We start from the raw sequence: 21,560 nt of genomic DNA, 5'->3' as shown, positions 1-21,560 counted from the left end.
ATTTGGACTATACCTGACGAGTCACTTGAAGCTATGGACAGTTTGTATTTCAGTTCTCAGCTATTCATGTTTAAAAAGTGAAGGAACTTTGTGCAAAATAGGGCATTTTTATTGTGGTTTTGCTTGCAGAGAGGGAAGGAGATGGTGCCCATGGGGCTGTCCTTGCACAGGCAGCTCCCTGAGGCAGTTGCTAAGTGATGCTGGGAAAAGGCTGTGTTTTATTGTGTTTAAAACCTTGTACATTTGTTCAGATTTTTAAAGCTGAAAAAGTGTTTGTACTGGAAAAGAAAAAAAAATAAAGTATTTCTTGCTGAGGTTTCCAGGATCACAGTGATGTGTGTGGCTTTCAGAGGAGCAGAGCTACAGCACAGGGCAGGCAGAGTAGATTTACACTCACACCAGTGATCAAGGAAGGAGAATGTGGATGGCAGGCTGGGGAAGGAGCCCAGCAGTGCTCCTGCCTGGTTCTGTTTATGTAGTCACAGCCGAGAGCTCCCAGAGCAGGACACCAGGTTGCGACAGGTCCCTCACCCAGCACACGCTGGTTGAGTCCCAGCCCAACCCTGCTTTAGGGCAACCCCGCTTGAACGCTCCAATACAGGAGCACGAGGCTGCAGCAGGCCGCAGGCACTGGAGATTCACCCCATGCACATAAAGCCAGGCTTTGCTTCCTGTGTGAAATCAGGTTTGCACCAGTACCTGAAGGCAGAAGAAAGAAAGAAGGGAAAGAAAGAAAAGTTCTTCTCCAGTGCCCTGGCTCCACAGGCCAAGGAAGCTGTAGTAGATCCTACCCCCATCTCCACCAAGATGATGCTCTTGGCAGGGCCCTGAGCACCAAACTCACCCACAGCTGGAGAAGGGCACAGAGCCTGGCTCCCACCTCCATGCACAGGGCTACAGCAAACAAGCAGCAGCCCAGATTAAGTGCTATTGGTGAAGAACACTCAAACCCCAAACAGCTTCCAGCCACCTTAACAAGCTGTTAAGCCACAGGACAGCTTCATTCCATCAGCTTCCACACTGCAGGGAGCTGGATTGCTGGAAACATTGGTCATACTGGAGGTAGCAATAGCTATGCTCATCAATAAGACAGTGAGTGACCCACCACCACTTTTAACGAAGAACCAGGCTTTAAAGCTGGTAAGAACATTAAGCAGAGGCCCAGCTTACAGGAGTTTTAGTTTAGTAAATGCAGTTTTTGTAGAGTCAGAGCTCTTCAGGCCCCTGAGGAGTGTTGCTAGTGCAGAACATGACCCCTGGGAGAAGTGCAAAACGTCTGAGCAGCAAGCAGGGAAGAGCAGAGGCATGTGGAGCACCCCATCCTGGCAGAGGACACACAGGAAAGCCCTGCCTCAGGTCTCCACAGGTAACAAGGTCAGGAGAAGGCATCTAAGTCAACAGCAGGCAGTGGGGGTCTCCAGTAGGCAAAGTGGCTGTACTCCGGACACACCAGAGCCACGCTCCCGCTCTGCCCCAGGGGAGGGAAGATGAGCTCCACCAGCTCCGACAGCCGCTCGTACCTATGGGGGCAAGAAAGAGGCTGCACTGGGGGCACTGGGGTTTTGTTTTCCACCCCATGAGCTGCTTCTCTGGGCTAAAGCCAAGTTAACCACTGATGCCAAGGAACAGGCACATCACTTACGTTGACTTGTGGTTCTTCGTGAGCTCCTGGATCAGCTCTCCCTTGGGGTTGACTGTGAATATGCGGCTCTCCGGCAGGCCAACCTGCTTGTAAGCATAGACATCCTGCCCAGGGCAGGCCAGCAAGGCATGAGAGCCGCAGGAAGGCACCACCACCGCAGCCTGAGCCCTCCCTCCTCCCCACAAGACCCACTCACGTTGGCTCTGTTCCCAAAAGCCGCGTAGAAGGGCAGCTTGGTGGCAAACAGGTTTTGGATGTCCTTCAAGCAGGCGACCTTGAACACCTCTGGCTTCTTCTCAATCACCTCCCTGAAGCACAAGAGCAGAGGTCAGATGCACCAGCTGCTCCGGACTGCAGGCAGCCAGGCTGCACAGAAGAGATGTGAAGGGCAAGAGAGGTTTTGTGCATGGGGAGCTCCTCGGGAAGCTCCAGGGAGGGCAGGCAGCTCCCCGGCTGCCTCCCGTGAAAGGCATCCTGCACCAAGGAGGCAAGGAGCAGCATCGACCTAGGGAAGGGGGTGCCATCCCCGGGGACACAGGGCTGGCAGGAGGAGAGGACGCAGTACCTGTGGAAGGCAGAGAAGAGGCTGCTGGGGGCGAGCAGGATGGGGCCCTTGGGGAGCGCACAGCCCTGCTCGTTGACCCATTTGAGGTAGCCTTTGGTGATGTGCGCCATGCCGATGGCTCGGGCTGAGCAGTACAGGAACTTGTAGCCATTCCTAGCGAGAGGACAGGGAACCCTCGGAGCTGTGCCCTGCACAGGGCATCCTCCTGCGCCTCCGAACACGAGGGGTTCCATGGCCTCAGCCCGAACCTGCTCACCCCTTCAGCAAGCGGGTGGCTTCAGACACAGCGCGACCCAACAGAGGCCCGGGCTGCGCCCCGTCCCCGCCCGCCTCGCTGCTCGGCCAGAGCCGCTCCTGGCCATGGCGGGTTCCCCCCCCGGGCCGGGCCGGGCCATCCGCGGGCCCGCAGTGCCTCTTAGCGGCCGCGGCCGCGGGGCCGGGCTCGGCGGGGACGCAGCGCGCCCCGGGCCCGGCGCAGGGAGGCGGTGTCCGGGGCGCAGAGGGGCTCGGGTGGCCCCGTGTGCGGGCACAGCCCCTGCGGCCCCAGCTGGGCCAGGGAAGGTGTCCCTGCCCCTGGCAGGGGTTGGACCTGGATGGGCTTTAAGGTCCCTTCCAACCCAAACCAGCATGGGATCCAATCCTCCCACTTCCCCCTGGCTTCAGCTGATCCAACACCTACAGGTGGATTTTATGGAAGAGCTTAGCAATCCCATGGTGAGTCCAGTCTTTTCCCAGATGCGGCAAAATATGCCCAAGAGCATCCGACCTAGACGGAAAGGAGACCAGGTTAGGCTGATCCAACCCAGTGGGTACCCATCCCCACCGCGTGGGTCTGTGGTCCCTCCTGGCTGCATGCACAAGCCTTGCAAGGACACTTTCCCTAACATAAGGAGCAGGGACGTGCGGTGAGAGAAAGGCCCTTTACTTAGTGATGGTGCCATCGATGTCCGAGATCACCACCTTGTCATCCCAGTTCCACAGGTAGATGGTGGCCTCACAGCGGCACGTGCCCTGGTATTGGGTCGTCACACTGAACGCCACCTCGTTGGGGCCATCCTGCAGATTCAGCCTTCCCTGGGGCACAGGGGAACAAAGCAGTACATCGTCACAGGCTCACACCAGCCCAAGGCTTGCCATGGGCCAGACTGCTGCCCAGACAGACCAGAGACCCTAAACCTCTGCAGGGTAGCCACCCTGAGCAAAATACATGGGTGCTCTATAAAAACATGAGTCAGGATTAGAGAAATCCCTGTTTGAGGGTTGTCTCACCCCACACACGAGCAGGGAAGGAGGAGTGCAGTACATACGATCTGCTCAGAGGAGAGCCGCAGGGATTTCTTGTAGGTTGGCAGAGATTTCTGTTCAGGAGCATCCATTGCTAACATGTCCCCAGGGTGCAGGGGCTCTTCATCACTGGATGACCCCTCTTCCTGCCTATACAGAGAAGGGAAGAGCACGTTGGCTTTACTCTGTAGACCACAGCTTTCCCTGTGAGCACCAGGAGAGGTCTGGAGGGGTCCCAGGACAACCCACCCAAGAAGCAGGCATGGAGGAGCTTAGCTGGACCGAGGTCAGCCAGATTCTTAACAGAGCTTTCTGCCCTCATACATGCCATAGACTTGGGAATATCTAGTCATTTAGGAGGAGAAGAGATCAGGAGCATGCACAGACTCCTAAAGGCAGCTTGGGGTGGAGGCACTCACCTCTGCTGAGTGGAACCAGGCTGCAGCATCCCCACGTTGGCTTTTCCTGGCCTCAACTGCTGCTGCAGGCAGAAAGTGGTGTCATGAGCACCCCAGTGCTAAGGGCAGGAGCTGCTTTGCTTTACTGCCACTTGGAGCAGCAATACCAGAGAAGAGGTGACAATGCATCCCCTTGCCTTCATGAGGACACTGCTCCATGGAAGAGGAGCCACAGCCTTGTGCTGTGGCTGGGCAGGGAGACCAGCATGAGTGTCTGGTGCCTGGCTGTGGCATGAGGGGCACATAGCACCATCACAAGGTCCATGTTACCACATTACCAGGCATTGTCCTGCTGCTCAGGCATTAACAGACCTGAGGGGACAGCAGCAACCTTCACAGGTCACCTTGCCAACAGGTCTGGCTGTCCTCATACCCAGCCTCAGGCCATGCCCGGGACCCTGCTGCCCTCCTACTCTCACCCCTGCCGGCTGCCAGTGATGCCTGTCCCCTGGGGACACACCTCCTCCGATGGGAATTCTCTCCTCCTCCAGGAGAACCACCACCTGCTGCCCTTCTTGGGCATCTTCTCCTTCACCAGCTGGTCGATGGTGCTCTGTGAACATGGGATGAAGTCAGCCCTCAGCTCAGGGAGGCTCAGCTGCCAGCAGGCTAAGGCCATCCTTGTCCAGGCAGGGTACCCTGGTATCTAAAATCCACCTTGAGGTCCCTCTGAAGGACAGACCTCAGGGTTTCTGGGCTGGAGGGATGCTCAGCTCTGCCCACAAAGCCCCAGATGGGCAGCTTGGCTTCTTGCAGTCCCCCAGCAACTCTTCAAGTCCTGCTAAGAAGCGTGTCCAGTAAATGGGTTGTGCCACTAACCTCAGGAATGTTCCTCTGGAAAGCCTGCAGGGACAGGACCATGGGAGCAGCCACTGCCCAGTTGTAATACCTGGAAGAAGCAAGAGAGATACAGACATCACCACTCCTGGAGCAAGGGCTGTTTCCAGATCACCATCCTGCAGTGTGGCCAGAGGGTCCCTTCCCACAACTATTGCGGTACAACCATTGTCTGGGATGGAGTCTCGCTCCTACTGGAGTGTTTCTGTAGGGACAAAGGGAAGCAGCAGGAAGAGCAGGGCACTCACTTCTTGTTGAGCAGTATCACCAGGTTTGGGTCATCGATGAGCCCTGGATTCTCAGCAAACTGCTGGTAGGAGACAACGTGCTCCATGAACTTCTCTGGTGGGACAGAGGCTGTGTCATGCCACTGGTGTACAACACAGGGACAGCAGATTCCCCCTCTCCTCCCACCTACCGTGAGAGATGTGCCGGCTGCCCCCCAGGCCTCCGCACAGCGACAGGGCAGCCGCGGGCAGCAGCTCGGGGGCCGTGGGGCTGTCAGCAGGCACGTGGGGTGGCAGCTGGGCACCAACAGCGCTGCTGGGGGCTGCCGCAGGCTTTGAACTCTGCTCCAGGACACTGCCAGCAAGAGAACAAACAGCGGCAGCATCAGCAATAGCTTTGGACGTACCCGCTGTAGGGGCATTGCTCAAGGAGGCCTGAGCTCGGCCAGCAGGGACAAGCCTCACCTCCTGGGGAAACGGAGAGCTGCCTGCTCCGCAGCCAGGCTGGAGAGGTCTGGCAGGTAAACGTCACCGGGACCCACGTGGGGACTTCTTTTGATGGCTCCTCCATGCACAGACAGAAGGGAGAGAGCTTAGCTGAAACTCCTTTCCAACCACCGTAGCATCTATCAAGGAAGCTAACGGCATTTTCCTCTGTCATATTTGTATATCATTTAAAGCAAGCATCTCTCTTCTTATTTGAAAAGCTGCCTTAAATCAGCAGTGACAGAAGTACCCCAAGACACCTGCACTGACATGAAACCACTTGCCAAAAGGACATAAAGGCCAGGCCAGGCTCCTGCCTCTGTTCTGCTATGACAACATGAGGTGCTGTTTGAAGTGAGCACGGTGCAAGATAACACTTTGTGATCTCCCTTTTTATCCAATGAGGAATCCCAAGTGTCTCTTCTTCAGGGAGACAATTTCATTCTCAAATTACGCTGCCTGGAAGAGTGAGGTTGGTTAGGATAGGTAACAAGGATAAAATTCCTTAAATACACTGCCAAGGGAATCATTCTTTGCTCTGTGCGATTTTCCACCTGGCTTGGCATGCTTGGGATGAAGACATGAGCTAGGCCAGGTGCTGCCAGACACTTCAAGTTAAGGTATGGTCTACATTGCTGAGAAATCTTCTAAACATGCACAAAGCAGAGACATCCAAGCACAGACCTCAGGAAGCATAAGGCAAGAAAGCCTTCCTGGGGAGCTGAGTGGGCACTGAAAGGAGGAAACCTGAGGAATGTCTCTTCAAAGCAAAGGAGCTGTGTCGTGGTTCGAGCCCAGCCGGTAACTCAGAACCACGCAGCCGCTCGCTCACTCCCCCCCTTCCTCCCCCCGCTCCCAGAGGGATGGGGAGGAGAATTGGAAGAATGTAACTCCCACGGGTTGGGATAAGAGCAGTCCCGTAACTAAAGCACCATACAAAACTGCTGCTGCTGCCACCAATGATAATAATAATTAGTGAAATAACAAGGGCAGAGGATACAATTGCTCACCACCCGCCAACCGATACCCAGCCCGACCCGAGCAGTGATCTGGGCCTTCCGGGTAACTCCCCCCGGTTTATATACTGGGCATGACGTGCTGTGGGATGGAATACCCCTTTGGCCAGTTTGGGTCAGGTGTCCTGTCTCTGCTTCCTCCCGGCTTCCCCTCCTCCCTGGCAGAGCATGAGACTGAGAAAGTCCTTGGTCGGAGTAAACATTACTTAGCAAGAAATAAAACATCGGTGTTATCAGCGTTGTTCCCAGGCTGAAAGTCAAAAACACAGCACTGCACCAGCTACTAAGAAGGAGAAAAATGACTGCTATAGCCGAACCCAGGACAAGCTGGTAGCACAAGGAGAGGGCAGAGCAAACACATCACACCTTGAATGCCTGGGGAAGTTACACTGAATGAAGAACCCAGCCCTCCATGCAGGTCAGACACACCCGCAGGCTCTAACACCACTCCCAGCAGCACCAGTCAGCACTCACCTTGTCTCCTCTGGCTTTCCACATGGGGCTCAGGGCCCTCTGAGTTCACCTGCCCCAGGGCAGCACCTGGCTGAACCTCTGGCACCACACTCCTGCCTCCCTCCTGTGGGGGTAAGGGGGTGTCCAACAAGCTCTCTGCCCTCGCAGCACTGGGGACATCCTGCAGCCTGGGGAAGCTGTTCCCATCCCGTGGTGCAGAGGCTGGCTCAATAACAGACACAGCAGAGGAACAGGGTATGGCCTGAGGTCCTGCTGGGCATGGACCTCCTCCTACACCTTCAGAGCTGGCAACAAGATGGGTTGCCTCATCCTCTGGGGCCAGTGCCGCAGAGATAGTGGTTTCTGCCGTAGCAATGGTCTTTGTGGACTTGGCTGGTTCAACTCGTTCGGATTTATTCACCTAAGGAAAGCAGAAGAACAGGTTTGAGGATGGGAAGTTGCCCAAAGCATCAGTCCTGCTTAGAGGACACCTCCTCTAAGGCTGCCTGGCCACAGCCTGCTCCACTCTCCGCAGCCCTTCACACACCCCCTGCCACCGGCTGCTGGAGAAGAGCGAGAGCAGGGGCTCACCTGAGGGAGCCTTCCCCAGGTCCACTGCACGTGGGACTCAGTCCCCAGAGCAAAGCTCTCCTGTGGCCTGATCTCCAGCTCAGAATCACTTCTGGGAGAAGATGGATGGCTCAGGAGGGAGCTACAAGAAGAAAAGGCAACGTGAGACCTCATCTACTCTACAGCCCCATGCTTTCCTGCTGCTGCAAGCACATTGAGGGCCAAGAGCCCTGTAAGGCTGCTTTCCTGTAGAGTCACTTCTGCCCCCTAAGACTGTCACTTACAAATGAGCAAGTCCTATGGGTTGAACCTTAATGGGTTCTAACTGAAACAGGGGAGACTGAGATGAGCTCTGAGGCAGAAGCTCTTCCCTGTGAGGGTGCTGAGGCGCTGGCACAGGGTGCCCAGAGAAGCTGTGGCTGCCCCATCCCTGGCAGTGTTCAAGGCCAGGTTGGACACAGGGGCTTGGAGCAACCTGCTCTAGTGGAAGGTGTCCCTGCCTGTGGCAGGGGGTTGGAACTGGATGAGCTTTAAGGTCCCTTCCAACGCAAACCAGCTGGGATTCTGTAAGCTGAGGTCCGAGGAAGCAAAGTGCTATGCCACCAGTTGTCCAGATGCAGCTCAGCAGCAGAGCCCTGCACACACAGACTTCATCTGTCTGTGACCATGGCCAGAAGTGTCCCTTGGGGCTATCAGCTTTCCTCTAGCCACACCACATCACGCCAGGAAAACCCTCCCCTCCTGCCACCACCAAGTCCCTTTTCCATACCACCCTCCCAGCCACAAGGCATGCCCCCTGCTGTCACCAAAGCCAAGCAGATCACCTTGGCTCTGCCTGTTACCTGTCTGCAGAGGCCAGCTCCCCATCAGAGTAAGGGTGCACCTCTGGGGACTGCAGCGACATGGTTCCTTCTTCAGGGAGATCAGCGAAGGAGAAATACACTGAATCACTGCAAAGAGGGGAAGAGGTCCATGATGCTGCTCTTGGGCACCAGCCTGGGAAGCTGGCAATACCCAACTTCCCCATTTCCACTGGCTTTCTACTCCACAGGAGGCTGGGTCCAGCTAGGAAACACTTTCCCCATGTTTCAGTTCCACTGGGCACCAGCAAGTGACAATCACCTTGGGGCTGGCAGCTTGCATGGCTCCTCCATGGACATCTCACATCTGGTCTCCTCACAGCCTTCTAACTCGGTGTCTGACACTTCCTTCCTCTTGGGCTTTCTCCTGCGGCGCCTCCTCTTGCGCAAGGCAGCCTCCTGCCCATGAGGGGGCTGAGCATCCTCCTCCAGGCTCTGCTCCATGGGGATGGGGGACGTGCAGAGGCGGGAAGGGATGCTGCCCTGCAGCAGGGATGGGAGAGCCCATCAGCGCCAGCACCCTCCTTTCCAGCCTGGCAGCTCATGCTTCTTGTCTATGCAACATACTCCACCAGCACAACCAACACCATGGCTGGACTTGGTGATCTTGAAGGTCTTTCCCAACCTAGATGATTCTATGGAGCCCTCAATTTCGGGGTGGGTTCATGGCTAGGCCTGAAAGAAAATGTTCTGTACATACAATGGGGGGGGGATGGGACAGGGACGACACAACACGGGTGACACACAAAAAAAAACCAAGCCACAAACCAAACCCCAAGCCACAAACACCTTGGGGTATCCAGCCACATGCTAAAGACATCTGTAACGTGGGCAAGGAGAGGCAGGCAGGAGATGGCACCACGAGACCAGAATTACAAAGACTGCAGATGGGATTCAGCTCTAGAGCCCTCTCCCTGCTCTCAAACCCAGCCCAAGCTAGCAGCGACCACAAGTCAGCCTGGGAGGGAGCTGCCAAGAGTTCTGGAAGCCACAGCTAGTCTCATCCTGCTTCCCAGTGGAGTGGGCAGCCTGCCACAGCCTCTGGCTCTCTCCCATCCCTGTCACAAGATCCCCAAGAGGCCAAGCTCTGAGCTGTGTGCCCAGCTGGCCAGCAGCCATGCCCATTGATGGAGGCCAGGCTGGGATTCAGATACTCAGTCTCTCAGTGTGCTCCATCGCTCACATCCTCCACCCTGCTTGCAAGGTCCTTTAAGTAAGAACCTTTCCGGACACACAGAGCATCAGAGGGGATAATGGAGTTACCCTGGGGAAGAGGAGCAATCCAAACCTGGTCCTTCCACCTCAACCCTGCACTTCCAGGTGGTCATGGTGGGACACAGACCAGCAGCAGCTCTTCATCACCAACCTCATTCTCCTCCGACTCCTGGACAAAGAAGGCCTCTCCATTGTCACCCAGCTTCATGTGCAGGTCCACAGGCTCCCCATTTATTTCAATGTCAACCTAGCAAGGGGCAGAAGAAGCCTGTCCATCACCCATCAGTGAGCAGGAAGGCATTTCCCCAGGGAGCAGATGGGTTGGGATTGCTCATGGGGCTGACAGCCACCCAGACTCCCCTCAAGCATTGCCAAGCCCCCCTTTCAGCAGGGCTCCCATTCCCCTCAAATCCCATAACCCACATAACCGATGTGTTACAGGAGATGCTGGGTGTGGAGAAGCGCAGTCCCGGAGCAGGCACCACTCACCACCTTCTCCCTGGAGCGCAGCACACCCAGTTTCCCGAAGCGCACGTGGAACGGGGAGCACTGGAAGGAGTTATCGGGCTGCCTCACCACCACCACGTCGATGCAGCCCGTCAGCGTGGCGGGGTTCAGGCCCCGGTATAGCTCCTTCACCGTGACAAAGACCGTCTCAGCAAGCTGCCCCATGTAGTTCATGGTTTGAGACTGCAACGAGAGACAGGAACACTCAGATGGGGAAGAGGGCTCCAGCAGCTCAAGGCAAGGTGAGGTCATGAGGAGAAGTCATCTCATAGCCGCAGACGCAGCCCCACCATGAGGACAGGCAAGTTTCCCTAAGGAAACTGAGGCAAACACACAAAGGGCCTTGCAGAAGATCAGCCAGAGGCCGTGAGCACCAGGGAACAGGAGAGAAGCCAGAGCACTAGTTACCGCATCCAGCTTGGAGGAGAGATGCCTTTGGCAGTGGGATGCACCACCACAGTTGCCCCTCAGGAGGGTAGATACCACTTCACAGCAACACGGTGTAACCAAGCTGTCAACATCCAGCTCAAACAAGAATTTGGTTGGCAGGAGACTTCCTGCCCTGCACTGTCCATAAAGGAAAACAACAAAGATCCACCAAACCCCAGAATCCTCCATAACTCAGGGCAGAGGTGGGAAGTCCAAGGAGCTGCTGCATTCACCACATACTCACTTTGAACAAAGTCCAAACCTAACATGTCCCACTCAGAGGGGAAGGCATCGCTGAACGCGGCCCAGTCCCTGCGCTGGAGGAGGCCCTTGTGCCATTAGCTCAGCACTTGGGATCAGCAGGACAACAGTCTTGGTGTCAGCACATCACACCAGAGGCTGGGAACCACACAGCTTCCCGAGCTGCCAGCCCTGCAGCACACCTTGCCCCAAGGAGAGGATGAGGACACAGGACGAGCACTTCAGAAAGACCATGGATGAGCTAAAGGAAGCCTCTTGTGCCAGCAGCACGGTCAGCCAACGGCTGAGTGTCCCCGGGGGCTCTCAGCACAGCCCCTGGCGCACACCCAGCCCAAGGGGTGGCTGGTGAGAGCTTACCCAAAGTGATGAGGACAAGCCCTCTGCAGGCACCCAGCTTCTCTGGTCTGCTTTGCACAAGCTCAGCCTCGTCCTGTTCCCAGCCATCCCTCCTGGAAGGTGGTCTGCACATCCCTGCTCCATGCCCTGGCCCCCACCTCTCCCTGACAGCCAGGAATAACCCAAAGCCCCAAGGCTCCCTAGGGCAGGATGGCAGGGAAGCGCGAGCCTGTTCCCGAAGCTTCAGCAGCTCTGCTGTGAGCGGGGCCAGGGTCACGGCCACTCACCAACCTGCTGAGCCCAGCTTTCCCGGGACAGGCAGCATTCCAGCTGCACGGCCTGGAGCACACAGCACAGAGCTCCTCGCTGCAGGGAGGGGGAACAGCCAGGCTGGCCCTAGTGCTCCCAAAGCAGCGCTGGGGGGCTCCCAGCTGGGATGGACATTGACACAGACCTGCACATAGGGACAATCCTGGGCAGATAAACCTGCACAGCCTGTGGTGTTTGGGGACGGGGCTTGGAAAGAGCTCCCAGGAACAGCCCCACGCTGAGCAGCACCTTCATGGTGATGTGGAGCACACTGCAGCCACCCAGCAGCACACACAGCCTCGTGACAGGGCTCCATCCCCTCTGCAGGGCCAGCATCCCCACATGGGCTTCATGCCCCATGGCCTCGGTGAGCAGCAGCCCCCTCCCCACACCTCTGCCTGCACGCTGCTGGAGTTGTGCTCAGCCCCAGAGCTCAGGGCAGGGGGACAGGATGGCTCTGGCACAGCTTTCGGCTTGCTGAGTTTAACTCCCTGTGGGCTTCACCCAGGACAGCTGGCGGAACAGAAAGAAGAGGCTCAGACTCCTCCCTGCAGCCCTCAGCCCCACCATGGATGGAGCCGGTCCGTCAGGGACACAAAGAGTAAGCTACACTCTGAAAGGACGTCGATGGGTGGACAGGGTAGGAGAAAGGGTTTTCAGGCCACCCCGAGGACACCAACCCACATGCAACAAATAAACCCTCCAGAGGAACGGCGCATCCCCACCCTCCACCCCAGGATGATCCCAGCCCTTCACCACGCAGCTCTCCTAGAGAGCAAAGGGGGAAACCTTTCCTGTGCAGGCAACGCAGTTCACATCCTCTGCAGCTAAACCCCCTCCCAGAACAAGCCAGGTACTGCCCTGGCAGCGAGCCGGGCCCCCCCTGCAGCAGCGCACCCTTCCCACCCCATCCCTCTGCTTCCAACTACCCGGGACCTCCCCGTTACCTGCGCGGCTGCTGAACCTCAGCATCAGCTCAAGCCCGGGAAAACCAGCGCAGGACCCGGGGCTGCTCCCTGCCACCAGCACCCACTCCCCCCCAGCTCCTCCTCCCGTACCTGCCGCTTCCTTCCTCTCACCTGAGCAAGGGGAGGGCTCCCGAAGCGCACCGAGCACAGCCCTGCCTCCCGCGGGGCGGACCCGGCACCCAGCCGGGCTCGCTCCCACCAGCGCTTATGTCCCATTCGCTGCTCGTCTGCTCCCTGCGGAGCCGCAGCTGCCTGGCAATGATGGAGACCCTTCCTCCTCCTCCTCCCCCTCCCCCTCCCCCTCCCCAGCATCCCGCAGCCTGACCCACCAGGCTGGGATTTCTAAACACAGTCCTTCTTTCGTTTTCCAGACCAGATGTCCCAGCTTTTAACCCCCCCAAGGCACAAACTATACAAAGCCCAGGCTCTTGGGAAAGACTGAGCCCTCTGGAAAAGGTGCTGGAACAGACTGAGTGCACAGCTCTGGGAAAGCTCTGCCTAAGAGCTCATCTCAGTCTCCCCTCTGGCAGGTTAAAGCCATTCCCCTTGTCCTGTCCCTACAAGTCCTTGTCCAAAGCCCCTCTCCCTTAGGTCTATAGGGATTGCTATAGTGTCATACAGACTAGGACCATGAAGGGTGGGTAGGGTGGTAATCGCTGTGTTGCTCACTTAATTGACACTTGATGTAAGATTGGGTGCACCTTGGCCAGGTTCAGTCAGGGAAGAACATGAAGGGTGCTGGTGTGTGGTGCTTGTAGGGAGGAACGAGGCTGCACCAAGGTTTTGGAGGCTTTGAAGGGTAATTTTAGCTGCCCCCTCAATAACTGCAACCTTTGGAAGTGTGAATTTGGGTGAGTTTATGTCACTGCACAACCTGAGACTGGGACCAGACCAGAGCTCAGGGACCTCTCGCACCAGCCAGCCCGTGCCCTGGGCAAGCTGGGGAAGGCAGCTCCAGCTGGGACACAGGGAATGTCCCCTGCCCTCCTGCAGAGCCCTCCCCAACTGCTGCTGTGCTGTGTGCCACAGGGAGCCTGTTCTACCCCCTGCACCCACCCTGGGGCTCCACAGACCTGCCAACACCTCCCCAGGGGGCTGCCTCCCCCCTGCCTTACCCCAGCCTCCAGCCCTCCCTGTCCCACATTGCCCCAGGGTGTCCTGCACCCCAGCAGCCTTGTATCACCTCTCCACCTCCATCATTGTGGCTTCCTGCCTTTCTGATGTTTTGGGTGGGTTTTTTGTCCCCTCCAGCCTTAGGAAAGCTTTGGGACACAAAGCAGCACGGAGCATCATTTTAGAGGCACCACAAAAGCAAAGCCCAGCAGTGAAGTCTTTAACAAGACATAAAGGGAGGGAGTGGGTGGCCAAGCCCCAGGGACTCCCCTGCTCTGCATTATCTCCAGTGCGATGAGAAGAGAGAGCAGGAGCTGAAAGAAAGGCAAAACAAAGCAGAGGCTTTAAGAAAAGTGAAGCTCTGCAGACCTCAGCGGGCCTGACAGCACTGGGGCAGCGATGCAGGGATAGCTGGGGGGCTCCAATGAGAAACTGAGGCAGGACAAGGGGTGTTTGTGCCCCCCAAACAGTGCATGGGCTCCCCCTGGAGCAGGACTCCCCAAGGGCAGGGATGTGGCTGGTGTGGGCTCTGTGCTGTGAGCCCGACCTGCTGTGAAGGGGTTTTGGAGTGATGCGGACCGAGCAGTCACAGCTCCTGCTCTGCAGGAATGCTGGTGGCACTTTGGGAAGGAAGGCTCTTCTGCTGGTGTGGGCACAGGGCTCTTCCACCCATCCCTCATGGAGCTGACATTGCTCCGGGACAGCAGGGAAGCACCAGAGCCAGAGGGTGGCTGCTTGGGACCTCTTCACCCCCTGAGGAGAAGGGTCCAAAGCACCCAGGTCGGTCACAGCTGATGGGTTGATGGCAGAAACACCACAGCTCAATCCCAGGTAAGCTCCGTCACCTCCCTATGCCTCCCTGCCTCCAGCTGTGCCATACTGGAGAGGTTGGTGGCAGTGGGAGGCACAGAGATCCCCCTGTGCCCGTATGGCACCAAGCACAGCCGGGACACGGGGTCCAGGCCCTTGGGAACATTCCCAAAGGCTGTGACAAACCAGCTACGGCAGGCAGCCTGCTTCCCAGGCATGTTTCTGAGAGCTCTGCCCTCGGTGAAGCTGGACGGGAAGCAGCTATTGTGGGTGGCTGGGCACGGCCGCGGTCCCCGAGGAGCCCGGGCTGGCACCAGCGCTGCAGCCCGAAGCCCGGGCACCTCCGGATGTGCCACCTCAGGTTTGTCCTTTGCTCGGTGATGCCACGGGAGCGGGTCTCACCCGGGGCAGTGGTTTGCACCCTGCAGACCCCAGGGCTGGGACACAATGAACCCAGCAGGCCCAATTCCCAACCAACATCCCTCCACCCTCCAGGGAATCCTGGCCAGAGGCTGGGATGTGAAAGGGTTTTTCTGGTACCACAGCCCCTTCTCCCAGCAGAGAGAAGCTCTTGCAGGAGCTGGGGCCGAGTTTCCTGCCCCTCTCAGCCAGCTGGGCCGGGGCTCCCATTTCCTCCCCGGGATCAACACTGAGCTCCAGAGGCTTGTGAAAGGGGTGATTCAGCAAAACAGGAGAGGCAGAAACACGGAGTCAGCACAGCTGGATGGGGTGAAATTCCCATCCTGTGAAAGCCACAGGGAGCAAGGCTCAGGTGTCCTGCTCCCTTGGGAATGGGGCAATTCCTGTAGGTCCAGCTGCTCTGACTGGAGCCAGGAATACAACAGGAACAGTGCTGTTGGTTGTTTTCCTTTCCTACTCCCAGAAAGATCAGGTCAGACTGGCCTGGCGTGTGATGGAGCAGGTGGGAAAGCCATTTGCCTGGAGAGGAGAAATGCCACACTCAATCACCCATCACAAGCATCAAAATAGCCGAATTACGGCCACAGGTTGAAAACCATTTGTCCTGACTCACAAACATGCTCGGTCTGGCTCCCTGTTTCTGACCTGCCAGAGATCCACATTTCCTCTGTGAACACCACTTGCTTTTACTTCAAAAGAAAACCCAGAGAGCAGCTCCAAGGGAGGTGCAGCCACGCTCCAAACCTGGGAGAGCCGATAGCCCGGAGCACGGGGGGTGATGGGAAATGAAGTCTCTGAACTCACGATGTTCTGAGGACCTTCCCCTGCTGCTGACCCAGCTGGGACCGTGCTGTAAAGCTTTAGATAAGCAACATCATCTTTACAGTGACGTAAAAGCCTGACCATCAGCCCTGGATCCAGGGAAAGCGGGATGACGTGCACAGCCAGGCAGCTGGAAAACCTTTCATCTCTCGTCCAAAGCTGGTGTCTCGTTTCCAGACAGATGATGCTTCCAAACCACGTTTCAGTTAAAAAATAGTTGGTCTCTGCTCGATCCCCGACCTGCTACAGCACAGTCATGGAATTATGGAATGGGTTGTGTTGGGAGGGAGCTTAAAGCTCATCCAGCCCCAACCCCCTGCCACGGGCAGGGACACCTTCCACTAGAGCAGGTTGCTCCAAGCCCCTGTGTCCAACCTGGCCTTGAACGCTGCCAGGGATGGGGCAGCCGCAGCTCCTCCGGGCACCCTGTGTCAGGGTTTCACCGCTCTCACTGCACCGAACCTGCTCGCTCCGGGCAGGAGCCGCCGCTCGGCGCTGGGGCTCCGGCGCTCCCGGCGCCCGCCCCGCGCTGGGTGCGCGCTCCCGACACCCGCCACCGCGCGGTGCGCGCCCCCCGCGCGCGTTCCCGCCCCGCCTGCCTGGTGCGCAGGCGCGCGGCCCGCCCCGCCCCGGTGGGGTGACGTCAGGCCCCGCCTTTCCCCGCCCGGCGATGGGTCCCGGCTGATGCCGGTGTGTGTCGCGCCCGCCCGCCCCCCGCCCGATGCCTGGGCTCGGCGGCGCCCGCCCGCCCCAGCTGCGCCGCCCGCCCCGCCCGCGCCGCCGGGGCCGGGGCCTCCGCCGGACCGAGCCGAGCCGGGGACGTGCCGCGGGTGAGTGCCCTGAGCCCAGCCGCCGCGGTCTCCGTCCCGCGGGACCTGCCCCGGCGCCGCGGACCCTGCGAGGCGATCCCACGCTCCCTCTCCCCAGCGCCGGGCGCCCGCCGGGGATCGGGACACGCGTGTCCTTTCGCGCCGCGATCGGGTCCGCGGGTATTCATCAGTTTGTACTGGAATAGAATGAGCGCACCCCGGGCGGCCCGTCCGCTGGGCGAGCTGTGCCCCAGCGCCGGCACCGCCGGCCGCTCCCTCGGCGCCGTCTGCGCTGGGTGCTCCTTTAGTCTGGGTCTTTAGAGGGAGGAGGTTTCCGTTCCCAGCCCCGCTTGCTGCGGGGACCCCGCTCGGGTGGCGGTCGGGGTGGTCACGAGTGTGGGTTTGTCGGTGCTGGTGCCGGGTTTAACGTGCCTGGCCTCGGAACACACCGGACGGGAGCAGGCGGCATCGTCCCTTTCGCTCACCCGGTGCGGAAACCGGGCTGCTGCCAAGTGCCGCGGCCGCCGAGGGAATGGGTGTCGGAGCGGGGGCTCGACTCCAGATCCGGGAATGAGCCCGGGGTCGCTCTTTCCCGGCTTCCCTCCGGTGCTTCCCTCGCCTGGTCGGGGCCGGTGATTCAACCTCGCACCTCGCTGCCGGGGTAAAGTCCTGCCCGGGCCGTGCCAGCCGCTGCGGTGGCAGCCGGGCCTGTGCCAGGCACCGGGGAGCCGGGACGTGCCGGTAACGGGGACGTGCGTCCGATGTGGGGAGCGGGGACGCGCCTGTGGCACCGCCTGGGTTAGACGGGCAGCGGCTCCGAGGAGGGAGGACTCAGCTCATGCCCAGGGCTCTAAACTGCATCCCCGGGGATGTGCTTAGTCTGTGTCCTCAAAACTGGAGCTAAGAGGGTTTTCTCAAGGGGCCTCTTCCATTCTGGTTATGAGATGGGAAACTTTTGGGGGAGAAGCAGGTGATGGGGCTCCTGGAACAAACCCACACACAAACCCTTCCTGAGCTGTGCTCTCCCATTTCTGCTCCCCGAGGAGCAGCTCTGCCCGGCCGCTGTTGGCTTTCCCTTCCCCTGGCATGGGAAGATGGCTCTGGCTGGCACCGAGGTTCTTGCTGCTCTTCCCCCTGACCACCTCCAGCTGCAGTCCCCAACCCAGAGTCACAGTGTCCTGAGGAACAATCCTCCACGGATAGGAAGCCAGAAGTTTACTCCATTATCTGGAACAGCTTATTCTAAACTAATTTCTCTTTAAAAGATGAGGAGGAGGAAAAAAAAAATACCCAAAGATGAGAAGCATTTTATTTACTGTAGAAGAAAACAGCGATTTAATGATCACTCGTATTAACTAGGTTGGGGCCGTGACTTTGATGTATTCTACAGCTCGGGACGTGTAACTGTGAAGAGAGAGCAGACTGTTCCAGTCTGTTCATTGTTTCCTCTTGGTTAATCCCAGTAACTCGCAGCACACAGATGCCCACACAGTTCTGGAGTCCTGACCCACCTTTGGGGGTGGGAAAGAGGAGGCTGTTGGTTGTGTTTCGCTTCAGATGCAGCCGAATCTGTAGCTCGTGTTAATTATATCGTAGCTGGGTTGGGGTGTAGCATCAGGCTCTGAGGGGGCTCAGCCTCCGCAATTCCTGCTATGGGGAGAAAGTCTCAGTAGATGTGTTTGAAGCACCAGAGTCACTTGCAGGAGCACATCTCTATCGATAAACCCCCCTGTGGGAGCTGCTGGCTTTCACTGGGGACGTGCAGGGATGGATGTGGCAGCCCGGAGCAGGGAAGCCTGGAGCAGGCGAGCCGGGTGGGAATTGCTGTCTGGGTAGTCCATGGAGGGGAGATTTAAACGGGAGCATGGCTTCTGTTCTCCTGTGTGTCCCCTCGCTCCGCAGGGGAGTTTTCCTTCTATTTAGACCACCTCTTCCCTCCCTCCGAAACTGTGGTGCCCTTGTGTATGCAACTTTACCATCCCCCTTGGTTACTATGGTGTTACTGTGTAAAAGCAGCTTGTCTTGTAGCTCCTGGAATTATCCACAATTTGGGATTACAGTCCAACCTGGGACGTGGGTCTGTGTCCATCGCTTTCCCTGTTTGTGTGGTGGGATGGATCTGGAGGCAGCATCATTGGCAGGGCACAGCCCTGGCTCGCTCCCATGGGAGCCTCCTCTGGGATACTGGGTGCAAAGAGCTGCTGCTCCATGCGAGGCCGTCGCATCCATGTGTCACTTGCTAGTTCCAGACATGGGGCAGCATCTTGAGCAGCGACGAGCCCTGCAAGAGATTGATCCCGTGCAGAGGCCCTTGGTTTGCTCAAGGTTCACGTACATTATTGCCACCCTTGTTCCTGCAGGGAGCTGGCATGGCCCAAAATGGAGGGATTGGCCTGGGAGGGCAGGAGCCCAGAGCCAGGTCCAGATCCCCCCACCCTGCTCATCCATCCGCAGCATGACTTCCCCATGCAGGCTCTCGATCACTCGGATGTGCCTCTCTCTTTGCATTAACTGAAAGGAGCCCAGGATGATGATGTTTGTCACTTGGGCATGTGTTCCAGGTGGAATGAGTGTAGTCCTGCCACAGAAGCTAATTTGGAGAAGATCCCGCTTGATGGTCTTTGTGGTGAAGATCTGCAGCATCTCTCCCTCTTGCCGCTGTGATGGCTTTTCTGCTTTGTTGAGTAGGAGAGGGGTGATGGTTCCAATTAAAAAGCAAACAAAAAAGTGTCTTGTACCTCCCCCCTTCTTTGTTTGTTTGGTTTTTTCCTCCTTTTTTTTTTCCTGGACAAATGTTCTAAATAACAATGTTTAAAATGGGAAAGGAGTGAGTTTGTGTGAAGGGCAGTGGCTGCAGGAGCCGTGGTCGGATGCAGTGGGGCTGGAGGAGCTGGTGATGACACATGGCACAGGAGTAGGGCAGGAGCAGCTGGATTGTCCCCAGGCCATGGCTCATCTCCGTGTGCAGGATGTGCTCAGGCCTTCAGAGACTTGGTGGTTTCTCCTTCCCCTTCCTGGTGGACGCTGTGCGAGGGTGCCCTCTCCTTTTCCTACGCGCACATTTAACTGAGCTCCCTGTTTATCCGCGTGCTCTCCACTCCTTATTCCTATTGTTTTCTTTTCAGTTTTATATTGGAGCGTGTGCCTTCTAAATTGGGCATCCAGTTGCAATGATGGCTTTCATAATGTTCTTCCTACTGAAGGTGATCCTGCTCTTCCTGTTCTAGCCAGTCCCCACCATGTGTTTTAGCACTTGCTTGGGGAAAATAAACCAAAATCAAATAGATGGTATTAAGGTTGCAAAAGTTTCCATTCTCGCTCCACCCAAAGCCTTCTGCCCAGTAATGCTCTGACAATCCCGTCTGGGTGATGGGACTCCCCTGCTCGCTGCTCAGGGCCAGGGGAAGAGCTTTGGGGGTTTTTCTCTTTCAATAGAGATGCTTGAGAGGGCCATGCCAGCAGCAGGGTGGGGATTGAGCTCTGGCATTCCGCTGGCAGAGCATCCTTGCTGAAGAGCTGGGTGGGACAGGTTTAAACAGCGAGCAAGAAGGCAGATGAATCCATTGAAGGGGGCTTCCAGCAAGGCAAGGGGCTCTCTGCTCTCTGTTTCGGTGCCTTTAACTCTTCCTCTCCTGAACAGGTCTGTTGATGGTGGTTTTGGGCTGACTTTTTATGTCCCAGCGGTACAAAGGGGATGAGTTTGTTCCCATGAGAAGGGAGCTGGCTGCTCCTGGAGCCCTGCTCCGTGCGGGATGCTTGCGCATGCTCTGCTCCTGCCTTGATAAATAAAGAGGGTTTCATGGAACTTAGAACAACTTCTCCTTTGGAAATAGGTCAGGCAAATATTTATTCCCCTAAGGTGTCAGGCCAGTATTGCACAAGTACTTGAGCGGGTCATCATTTTGTTTTCCCCTCCTTTGTTTCTTTTTAAGCATATTTGTGTGTTTGTCCTCAAAGAAGGATTGAAACTTCTTGTCTGCTCTTAAAATGGTAAAAATAAAGAGTTTCGTTTAAGAGGTCCAAAATTAGGTTTGAGGGCTTGGATCCTTGATCCTGTAGCTCTTAATCTCCAGATCACTTCAGTGTAGGAGTAGCAAGGGTTGTAGCTGTAGCACATTGGAGTACTTGGAATGTACTTTATGTAAGAGGATGTTCGAAACGAAGTTGTCTTGAATGCTTAGTGGTGTGTAGCATGTTTAATGAACTGAGCTCTTGGGCTTCTGCATTAAGGATCCAACCACATGGCTGGCCCCTCGTGCTTGTGCTCAGGGCAGGCTTCAAAGGCTGGAGACCTTCCTGGTGGCTCCAGGTCCTGCCTTGGGGCACCGGTAGCACAAGGACCATTTCATCCTCCAGTGCTAGTGGGTTTTCTCTTGCAGCCTGTGTTGTGCCTTCTGGCTCTGGTTCAGAAGATCCTCTTCTGAAACATATCCTGCTTGCTCTTTCTTTGCTGGGAATCGTTTCCATGTCAGAAAAGATGTAAGACAAATGTCTCTGTTCTACAGAGGCAGAGCTCATTTAACACCCCCAATGCAGGCACAAACCCCCTCAGCTGTGCTAGCAGAGGGGAAGCAAGCATGTGGTCTGGACTCAGAGCAGGCGGATGAGTGTGGATATTTCATTAAGACCATAATCTACCTGTTGGGCTCCAGTCCTGTGTGCACTGGGAAGTGCAGCAGATGTCTAAACAGCAGCTTGATCTCTCTGCTCCAGTGTCTGGCATTTCCATGCTGCTTTACAGGCAGGAAGGATGGAGACAGAGAGTGATGTAGCAACCATTGCAGGTTTGTGGTCCTTCGCTGTTTGCTTTGTTCCCCTCCATCGTCAATTCTTGTTGTGGTGGTGTGCTGCTCCCCCAGTGCTGACTCGCAGTGCTGAGCTGCGTTTTCCAAAATGGAAATTTGGGAATCTGCCCCTGGCCCTCATGGGAGTGCTTATAAAAGCTCTAGAAATGAAGGTGCTTTGGAGGAGGCCCTTTGGAGCCAGTGTGCTGGGAGTTAATTGTGCAAAACCCCTCATGTGAATAGTCCCTGCCCTGTCCGCCTGGACCTACCCTTCCCAAGCTTCGTGCGTGCCACTGCTTCATCAGGCCTGTCCTTTAGATGGGATTTTCAATCGTATTCCCTGCTCTGGGGGCACCCGCCTGTTTTCCGGGTGGTTTTG

At 57.0% G+C, this 21,560-nt stretch overlaps 2 protein-coding genes across 11 annotated transcripts in view; one reads left to right on the top strand and one right to left on the bottom strand.

The window, feature by feature from the left end:
* Positions 1–91: 91 nt before the first annotated feature.
* LPIN3 (lipin 3) lies at positions 92–15,941 on the bottom strand. 8 transcript variants are annotated; one of them, XM_030502796.1, is made up of 20 exons: positions 12,535–12,642; positions 10,103–10,303; positions 9,765–9,860; positions 8,661–8,881; positions 8,381–8,488; positions 7,560–7,680; positions 6,990–7,389; positions 5,479–5,578; positions 5,205–5,368; positions 5,035–5,128; positions 4,769–4,838; positions 4,410–4,502; positions 3,911–3,972; positions 3,515–3,641; positions 3,133–3,281; positions 2,887–2,973; positions 2,208–2,360; positions 1,839–1,950; positions 1,643–1,746; positions 92–1,520 (listed from the first exon to the last, which is right to left on the bottom strand). In XM_030502796.1, the coding sequence occupies exons 1-20, from the start codon at positions 12,637–12,639 to the stop codon at positions 1,376–1,378; spliced, it is 2,712 nt and encodes a 903-aa protein (XP_030358656.1). In that variant the 5' UTR covers positions 12,640–12,642; the 3' UTR covers positions 92–1,375. The 8 variants fall into 8 exon arrangements, with proteins under 8 accessions (XP_030358656.1, XP_030358657.1, XP_030358658.1 ...); XM_030502797.1 differs by lacking the exon at positions 12,535–12,642 and adding an exon at positions 15,571–15,941 and having other exon boundaries at positions 1,112–1,520; XM_030502798.1 differs by having other exon boundaries at positions 1,112–1,520; positions 5,479–5,575; positions 12,535–12,671.
* Positions 15,942–16,244: 303 nt separating this feature from the next.
* The window catches only part of ZHX3 (zinc fingers and homeoboxes 3), a 47,022-nt gene continuing 41,706 nt past the window's right edge, over positions 16,245–21,560 (top strand). The window contains exon 1 of one of the 3 annotated variants that reach the window (XM_030502788.1): positions 16,245–16,418. The gene's annotated coding sequence lies outside the window, so the exon portion shown is untranslated. The remainder of the gene's footprint in view (positions 16,419–21,560) is intronic. The other 2 variants (XM_030502795.2, XM_030502792.1) reach the window with 2 other exon arrangements.

This window comes from Strigops habroptila, chromosome 13 (genome assembly GCF_004027225.2).
Source record: "Strigops habroptila isolate Jane chromosome 13, bStrHab1.2.pri, whole genome shotgun sequence".
Taxonomy (NCBI): Eukaryota; Metazoa; Chordata; class Aves; order Psittaciformes; family Psittacidae; genus Strigops; species Strigops habroptila.
Note: the sequence above shows the minus strand (reverse complement) of the source record. Positions and strands in the feature narration are given on the sequence as shown.

What these genes read in the sequence shown, in the direction of transcription:
- LPIN3 (XM_030502796.1), bottom strand. Translation starts at nt 12,639, where the DNA reads ATGGGACATAAGCGCTGGTGGGAGCGAGCCCGGCTGGGTGCCGGGTCC. An exon ending in CCTGGTTCCACTCAGCAGAG is followed by an intron (nt 3,642 to 3,910) that starts GTGAGTGCCTCC and finishes TTCTCTGTATAG; the next exon opens with GCAGGAAGAGGGGTCATCCA. An exon ending in CTTTTGGGAACAGAGCCAAC is followed by an intron (nt 1,747 to 1,838) that starts GTGAGTGGGTCT and finishes TGCCCTGGGCAG; the next exon opens with GATGTCTATGCTTACAAGCA.